Below are 9,336 nucleotides of genomic sequence, written 5' to 3'. Positions count from 1 at the left end.
ACATTAAAAAGCCCTAAGTGTGCAACCCATTAGCCATTTTTTTCCAGAAAATCTGTTCATCTATTTTATTCATTTTTGTCGTATGTACACTTGACAAAGAACTTCAGTCACATAATCATGGGTTGTCTGGCAAGCACATAATGGATAAAGCTTGTTTTGAATACAATACCCATTGTCTGCAAGGTGAAAAATTTAAGAGCAGTATATGGTGCTAGTTCACAGAAGATGCCTAGAGCACGGCCCATATTTCTGTTTATTAATGCAAGTAATAAGTTACAGATAGCTTGTACTGGAACTGTTGTCCCTGGCTCAGTATGCCTTCACTAGGATCACTTGAGGGCACACCTGAAGATTCTGCTTGGTTTTATTTTAGACTGAGTATATTTTGCAAGCTATGTGTGATGTTTGCGTTGCATGTGTAACTATAGCATATGTTGTTTATAAGCCTTTAATCTTCCTTCACTCAGGGCAGCAATGCACTCCCTGCAGTTTACAGTGTTCCATCTGTGTCACTTGTCTTGAGCTGTAGATTTGTATCTTGGCAGAGTATAGAAAAGGTATCTTCAATCTTCTCATGACAGTTGCACAGCATTTTTCTAGGCTGACAGTCCTTGTCAAATCAACAACAACTCTGCTGCATTTAGTGCTGCTAATTTTCCATAAGGAATTTTAAAATGCCCAATACTTAGAGAACTGTTACTTCCCATCCAATTTGCCTTAGTAACACTGCAGCATTTCACCCAAGGATAGACATAACATATTCAACCTGTCCTACAGCATTGTAGTATTCACTAATAAAATGAAATATAGTGTCTTGAAAATGTATATTCACGTATGTCTCAGCCTAACAACTGTAAAAATAATTCAGGCATGTAGAATACCTAGACAGATCCCTGGAGTGAGTAGCATGTTACTTACTCCTGCTCATTGTCTTATCAGGCAAATAATAATTTTCATTTGTAACTGTGCCATATTATGCCAACAGATATTTAGCAGCATAGGGCCTTCAGCTCAGGTTTTATTGCATTCTAGTTGCCCTTGCCTTATTTTTTCCTACTGCAAGTTTGGCTGATACTTTCCTAATAGGTAGTTTAGGATGGATCAAAATGTTCACATAAAAAGAGTTGAAAAGTAAGAAAATCTCGGCCAGTCTGAGTGGCAAAGGGAATGGATTCTTAATTGCTTGTGTTTCCCTTTTATTACTGCCATTTGATTTAAATCTGTAAGTCAGAGCTTTAGAGTAACAATGTAAAAGTTTAGAGTAACATTCTTCAGAGTAATAAAAAATAGAATTATGTTATCTAATAAAGAGAAAATAGGAAGATATTGCTAAACTATCATCAGTACATATATAAAAATGTTCTTCACTGAAAACTGTAATAAACCAAATTAGTATTCTTAATTCTGATAGGATATCTCTCTACTTTTGTTGCAGTGTGACTCAAACCACATTTTTACCTCAGAGGAAACAATACAGAACCAGAGAAATGTTTTCTGAGATAAAAACAGGTAAAGAGTTTACATTAAGATGTTTTAACGTCTACTGAGAGGTTTTTGTAATTGAACTAAATAACATACAATGTAATAGTGAAAGACCATTTTGCATCAGAAAATAGACTTCATAGTGTTTGTTACGTGGGCTAATACATGAGATACTGTACATTTTACATCACATCTATTTTACCATGATGGTATGATTCATGTCAGTCTGATTTTTAACCTGTTGTACTTTCCCTAAGTAGCAGATTCAACTTCCAGTACTAATTTATAATTTGCAGTTCTGTTAGTATCCTGGCTTCCAAAAATTTTTCATGAGTTGGGCTAAGATCATGTAATTGTTAATTAACCTTAAAGATATGCCAATTCCGCAGTAATCAGAGAGTGATACTACCGAGTCTTTTTATACATAGATGGTTCTAACTTTTAAATTTGTTTTTTAAAATAGCCAAACAGTTTCGTAGGTCACACTGAAAACTGAAATAATCAAAGTGGAAATTGTTTGGCCAGTAATGAAATATTGGCCATTAACTGCTGGTAATTATTAATGTCCCAGGCAAATTATTACTGATTTTAATTCCAGTGCGTCTGTTCACTTCTATGATACAATTCAAACTTTTGAAGGAAATGAAGGATCAAAACCACAAGTATGGAAACTAATAATCTACAGGAGTAAAATATTTCCTTAATTTAAATGTTCTTTCCTCTGCAAGGAAATGTTACTGTGATTATTGTTATTGTGCAACTCTTACTATGAATCAAGGTATTGGAGGTTGTCTCTCTGTTTTTTCTTTAAACTGTGCTCCTATAAGGCAAAGTGATAACCTGTGTTATTGTTTTTAACCACATAGATTACACAAGAAATTATAGGGACTATTACACTTTAAAATTTTTTCTCCAACTCATGAAAGCATCTGAGTTGACACAGGCAATAAGCAGTCAAACTTGCTGGAAGCATCTCGATTTTTACATTTCTTTTTGATGTACTTTTGAAAAGTGAATGAAGACAGAAAACTCTGTATGTGAATGCACTTCCCTTTAGTAGCCAATCTAATATTTCTCAGATGCATTTCATAGGATTATCTATTGTCTTTTATCAAAAGGATACTGCAGGAGTTGTTGTGTAGCAGCATACAATGATGTGCGCTAAATGTATGCCTTCTGTAAAGTTTTCCACCATATTGCCTATACATCCTCCAAACATGTCTCTGCTTTAACAGATATTCTTCAAGAAGAACTGTAAATTCTCTGTCAAGGCTAAACGGTGAAAGAAAAGACCAGAAGTCAGCCCAAGGCCTTTGAACAGCTAGATACAATGAAAAATCCAGCCCTCTTCCTGGCAAAGTAATGTGGGTGAGTGCAATAAAGGAACCTCTTTATTTCCTTCCTATTAGTCAAGTACTAGGAGCTTTTTGGGGCAAAGTCCTAGCTCTTAAGTTTTCCAACACTTTTTCTTTATGTATTCTAGGTTATATACAGCCCATATAAAAATATGCTAATAATAGACTCATCTAGGTATTAAGTATGAGTATGATGTTTATTGTGGAAAAGCTAAACTGATCCAACTACAGCTGCAGTTGCTTAATATTGCTAATTCGCAGTGATACAAGATCAAAGCAACTTTAACTGTGGCATTTTAACTAAAAAAGTAAAGAAACCGTGTTTAAAGTGAAAGTTTAATAGTTGTGGAATGCAAAACACCATCAAAGAACCCCTCAGATCATCATAAATTCTGTGCTAGTCTTACACATATGACTATATCATCTGTTTCAGATGCTCTCATCAACCTTTGAAATAACTGCATGATCTCTTTAAACAACCTTCCACATGGAATTTATTTCTGTAAACACCTCTTGAGTATCACATAATGAGATGAAAGCCCTTTGATGGCCAATTTGGAGAATAATAGTTTATGGTTTGCTACCAATTGTGGAAATTCATAAGAGATACTTGTAATTTCTTAAATTGAGAACTGTGTAGTTAATAACATCTTTAAACTGATTGTGAGCCTCCAGTTCTCTCCACAATTTGTCTAGTTTTGAATTCCAAGTGCCAAAAATCGAGTATTTTTTATTTCAGTATTACTAAAGTATGGCTTAGTTGATCTGATCTCCCTCCTGAGGATGAGGGAAGCAGGGTTATCTTTTGAAGAAAGTAAGAATGGAGGTCGGGGCTGCATGAGATAATATTTTTCAAACCACAGAACAAGAAACTGACGGAAACTGTTGATAATTTTAAATTATAGTCTACTATATTTACTGAATTCTGTTATGCAGAGGTAAAGTTGTATCTTTGTAGACCATTTAAGAAAACTTCAGATGAGAATCTTCATTCACGTAAAACCAAAATATCCAACCTCTCACCCAAATTATAATATGAATAATATATTTCTTCCGGTATTAGTAAACTCTAAAATAATAATTCAATTCATTCCATCAACTCTGTCCTTCCCAAAAATGCTGAGCAGGAACACAGACTGCTAGCAGATATATCAAGCAGATATATCCATCACTAATCCATACAGATGAGCTCTCCTTGAAATGTAAATTCCAGAAAGGGACCTGCATTTTCAAAGATGCATACAGCTTCTGCCAACTGTTCGTGCGTTCAACTCATTTAAAGATTAGCTGTAAACTTCACAGAAGAAAGAGAAAGACTTGATGCCTGCAAGCACAAATGTAGAAAGACATTAGATTTTATTATTTTTTTTTTTTTCCTTCTAAGTCTATTAAATGAAATGTGACATATAGACATGAGCTTTCCAATTACTGGCAACTACCTGAAACCTCTGTTAAAATATACATTGTTTTCAAATTAGCTTATTGAAAACAACAATAACAAAAAACAACCTTATTCTTATTTGATGCTATTAAATGGAATCATAATTGAAAAGAAACAAAACAAGAAGAACATGGAAAGTTTTGGAATGTATAAGAAACAGAAAGTGATGCTGAAAGAAAAACTACAATCTATGATATACACTGTTGCTATGTTGTTACCTGTATTTCTAAAATTAGTGTTTCTGAAATTAGAGTTTTGTTCATCACTGAGACTGCATTGGTCAGAAAGAACAGGCTATGTTAAATAGTACAGGGCATCTGGATGTGGGGTTTCTGTTATCAGATAAAAATGTTGTGCCCACAAAATACAAAGTGTTGGTCCAACAGAAAATCACCCTGCTGATTCAGAGTTCAGAATTTTTCTGGGTTAACTTTTTACTTGACAAATAACAAAGAAGGCATTGTTAAGCTATACAACTGTAATTATTACAGTTTGCCTACCTAGTGTTCTTGTAGAGATGGTGTAAGACCAGCATAAACATCCTGGGTTTTGGCTAATTTGAAATAAATATATTCATGTTTCCACACCTGATTTAGATCAACTTTGTACTTCTGAGTACTGCCCAGATCTGATCAGTGTTAATAATTAAGAACCCACAATCTCAGAAAAGGTGGAAGAAGTAGATAACAATCTGTAGAAGTCAGAGATGTAGTAACTAATCATACATCAAAAAGATAATTTCAGAGGATAATTATATGACCAAAAAAAAATTCTCTCATATATACACATGCAAGTAGCTGAAGAGATAAAGAATAAATTAATTATATTATTTTTAACAGGGAATATTTGATTAAGGCTATTTCCACATAATCTGGCTGGGTCTGATTCTGTCCAGCTTCAGTGGAATACTGCTACCTGCCTAACATCTAAGTAGTCCCCCCATAAAGTATTAGAAGCCTAGAAATTGGTGCTGTAATACGTACCTTTTAGCCTGTGAAGTGGAAGACCAAATCCCACGTTAGGAACATGTAGGCTGAACAGTGGCCTAGACAGAAGGAGCCAGGTTCAGGATCCTCACCATGGTTAGGTGGAGTTTGATGGTGTGATGCTCAGTGTGGACTCACACAACTACAGCTCACCAGCGTTCAGAGAAGCCCGAGGAGGAACACAGCTGACGAATGCTCCTGCCAGCGGCTGCACCAGAGTTTCTGGATTGCAACGTACAATGTCAAACTAGCACATCTGTACCTGTAATTCCATCTAGCACCATATTTAACATTTTAAGTTGATTTTCTTCTTTGGTATTGATATATAATGAAACGTTTGCATGAAAAAGGAGAAGAGACCAGCACAGTACTGTCAAACAAAAAAACAAACAAACAAACAAGAAAATTTCTAATGCAGGGGTATAGATGGGTGTGTTTTTATATATAATCTGAGTATGAAATACTTAACATATTGAACACTGTCTCTGAGATATACAGTATAATAAGATGTTATTTTAATGTTGAGAACATCCCATGGTCTGCATTAGAAATAACAAAATAAAAATACTGCATGCTTTGGAGGACAAGCAAGTTTTTTTTTTCAACAAGAATCAATGTGTCAATGGAGATATGTAACCTAAAGCCAGGAAAGCAACAGAATAACTAGTCACAGAATACAACCATGACTAATATGGTAGTACTAATGAAGAGCTTGTCCATTCAGGAGCAACTAATTAAATATTTGTACAGTTGCTAATATTAATAATTTTTTGCCCTCCACTCCCCCTTTAACTGTACAGAAGAACAGCCTGGGATATTTTAAGTTCTTTACATTCAGAACTCTGACTTTTAAAGCTTCTTCAAACAGTTCATATTCTTACTTTGGAGAAATTTTTTTGGTAAACCCGAGATAGTAAGAGCATGGTTTAATACTAATGATATACAGAGCTTCTAGTTCACCTATTCAAAATCATGGGTGAAATAAATTCTTTTTATTATTAACCAATTAAGAACCTTGGCATATTAACAGAGGATAAATTATTTATTGGAGCTACTATGTAAGCCCCTGTTTTAACATACAATTTAACTTACTGTATGAAAAATTCTAGAAATCAATGCCACTATCATTGTGTGTGATATAAAAAATATTAACAACAAAAAAATACAGAACAGTTAGAATAACACCATTTCAAATATTTACAGTTTTTACACTATTAGAAGCAGTCATTTTTTTCAAAACAGCACAAATCTTGTAACAGAGACATATCTGAAATAAGTCCACTAAAGTTAATGTATTTGCATGATGAGAGAAAGATCAGAATATGACTCATAGTAATCACTCAAATACATGAAACTTCTTTTTCCCAACAGAAATGGTACCATTTCAGTGAAGTAACAGATGTGTTATTCCAGTGAAGCATATAACCAGTATGTTATGTTCTCATAACATGAATCCCTATAGTTTAGAAATACACGTTTGAAAGAGATTGTTTCAGGCCCTTTTTAAGAAACATCATTGATTACAAATGCATCAATGCCAGTCAAAGGAATGATTAACCATTCTGTAAAATTTTGCATTGTGCTCTCTGAAGTACGAATACAGTTGCTCTAAAACAGTGTTGTTAACAAGAGGATGGGGACGCCCTTTGGATTCATGTAAACATCTCTCCCTTCCATCACTTCTAATGCAGTAGAATCCCTTGGTTTGGTTAAAATAAAAATTAGAAGACATAATTCGTGAAGGAAGATTTAGAAATCTTTCAACTTTCTGTAATTCAGGAAGAGGGTCCTTGATTAAAGTATTGCCATCCACTATGTGAATCTGATCCAAACTGAAATGCTTAAGCCACTTTTCCATATGAACATCATATAGACTTCTCTGAATAGCTTTGTATTTGGTATTAAGTGCTCCATTCTTAATAACAATATCTTCAAAGAGCTGAACAGGCTTGTGGTTTTCTACTCTGTTGTAATACACTTGGGTATAGTCAGATATAACTCTCTCAGTGGGATCTCTTAGAATAAGCAGCAGTTTAATGGAGCTATTCATGTCATGAATTCTTTTTGGAGCCTGTGGTGATGTAAAATAGCCTGGTGTTTTCTCAATTGTAATTTGATTTCCATAAGAAAATGGCATCAGACTTCTATACCAGTCTATTCCTTTCACATAATTTTCATCCCAGTCAAAGAAGTGAACTTCTGTAGCTGCTACCACAATATTAGGATGAATATCCAACATTTCCAGCAAAGCCCTTGTCCCTCCTTTGCGAACTCCTATGATGATTGTCTGAGGTATTTGTCGGTTTGTGCCAGGAGGTCTCACCTGTGCCGAGTAGTGTTCACTTTTATTGCTGAATAATCCTACTTGTGACTTCAGTGTTTCCAACAGTGCCCCATTCTCAACAGGAGCACCCTGAGCATGAGTCAGCAGAAGATAAGCTGACACTAGTAGGAAGGCCATGTGGAGAGGAATAATTAGTTCAAGATAATGTTATGCTCGACTAATGAAAGAACAGGTAAGTCTCCTCTCAAGTTGGCTGGTAGGACTTGTGGTAAATACACAGCAAATTTCTGAAGCATCTACAAAATAAAATAAGACAAATCAGTATTTCTAAACACATCCCAAGTTGGAAATTCAGCTCACAATTCAATTCACAAATCTCATCTGTGATCACAACAAAATTATTTGTTTTCCCTGACTTTATTTCAGAAGAACAAAAAAACCCCCATGTTTATTTCCTTAACCATAGGTGACCAATGATAGATACTAACCCTTCAACAGCTTTTATTTCCCCTAAGCATAACCTTATAATTGGTTATCTGATTTTAAATTCCTGATCATTATTTGCTTGCTTTGATTTCCCTAGTTCTTCTTCATATATACCATATACTTCTCTTGCCATAAATACCGTACAAAATATTGTATTAATAATAATTCCAAAGCATTTTTGAATGTAAATGCCTTTCCTCAATTCTCTTCTAGAATAGTATATCCTAATCTAAAAGCACTGGATGGCGGTGCAATCATTTGGTTTCCAGTGAGCTATATATCATACAAAAAAGCTCCAGTTACTTAGACACAGAAAACAAAGCACAGGTATAGGCAAAATTTTGTAATCTGAGACCTTTAAAGCAGAAAACCAATATTGTGGCAAAGCAAGAATGAAGTGTCTGAGCTGGATCAGTGTGGAAATAATGAATAAGGTGGATTTTTTGCAACTATCCAGGTGTTGTGAAGCATAATCACTTAAGTGTTGGGAAAATCTCGGCAAGATCAAATCTTCAAATAACATTCGCAGTGCCTCCAAAGATCCCTATCAGACATACCCAGCTGCTTTCTAGGCACCTAAAAGCTTTTTCAGGGAGGCAAACCTGTTTGGAGCCTGATACTATCATTTTCTTAATCCACATAGCATATGATCATTTTAACCAAGTGGTGAACGTTAAATCTCTTGAAAATTCTGAAAAATTTGAAAAAAATCTTTAGGCTTCTGAAAAGTTTGAAAAAAATCTTTAGGCTTGCACGTATGTGCCTGTGCACATGTAAGTGAAAGAAAATGTCACTGTAACTGTGCTGCTAGCATTCAAAATCTCTTGGGTAATTCTTGTATACATTATATGAAACAGACGATTGCTAGCAGATCTGCCATCACAACAGCAGTGATTAAAAAAATTCACATCAATTTAACACCTGCAGTAGAACTATTATGTTTGGATTGCCTGTTTCTGTGTCTGAAAATCTTACAGGAAAAATCCTAATTTAGAGGATGATTTGACTCCATCCTATTTCTGAGCAATTTTGATCTTTTAAGATTTGTAGAATAGATATATCCTTAACTCGTTTTCAGCATGGAGTACAGAAACAGGCTATTTCATACAGTAAAGCAGCAGTCATTTTAAAAACAATAACTGTTTTTGTAATCTATTTGAATTATGGTTCATATTTTCAAGTAGTCTCAGAAATACTACAACTTTAGCTCCTTCTTCAGTTCCACTGTCAGTTTCTTTCTTTTTTTGAATATATTGGTCACAGTACTTCACCTCTTAGAAACAACCTTAGAGAACACATCCA

General features: G+C 34.6%; 1 protein-coding gene across 1 annotated transcript; it reads right to left on the bottom strand.

Annotated features, from left to right (window-relative positions):
- Positions 1-6,795: 6,795 nt before the first annotated feature.
- On the bottom strand, positions 6,796-7,725 carry LOC308042249 (heparan sulfate glucosamine 3-O-sulfotransferase 1-like; the record flags this gene model as incomplete). The annotated part of the gene is made up of 1 exon (XM_080347506.1): positions 6,796-7,725. The coding sequence occupies one exon, from the start codon at positions 7,723-7,725 to the stop codon at positions 6,796-6,798; it is 930 nt and encodes a 309-aa protein (XP_080203632.1).
- Between the last annotated feature and the right edge of the window lie 1,611 nt (positions 7,726-9,336).

The sequence above is a fragment of the Nesoenas mayeri genome, assembly GCF_963082525.1.
Source record: "Nesoenas mayeri genome assembly, chromosome: 7".
Lineage (NCBI taxonomy): Eukaryota > Metazoa > Chordata > Aves > Columbiformes > Columbidae > Nesoenas > Nesoenas mayeri.
The sequence above is the reverse complement of the archived record's forward strand: the minus strand, read 5'-3'. Positions and strand labels throughout refer to the sequence as shown.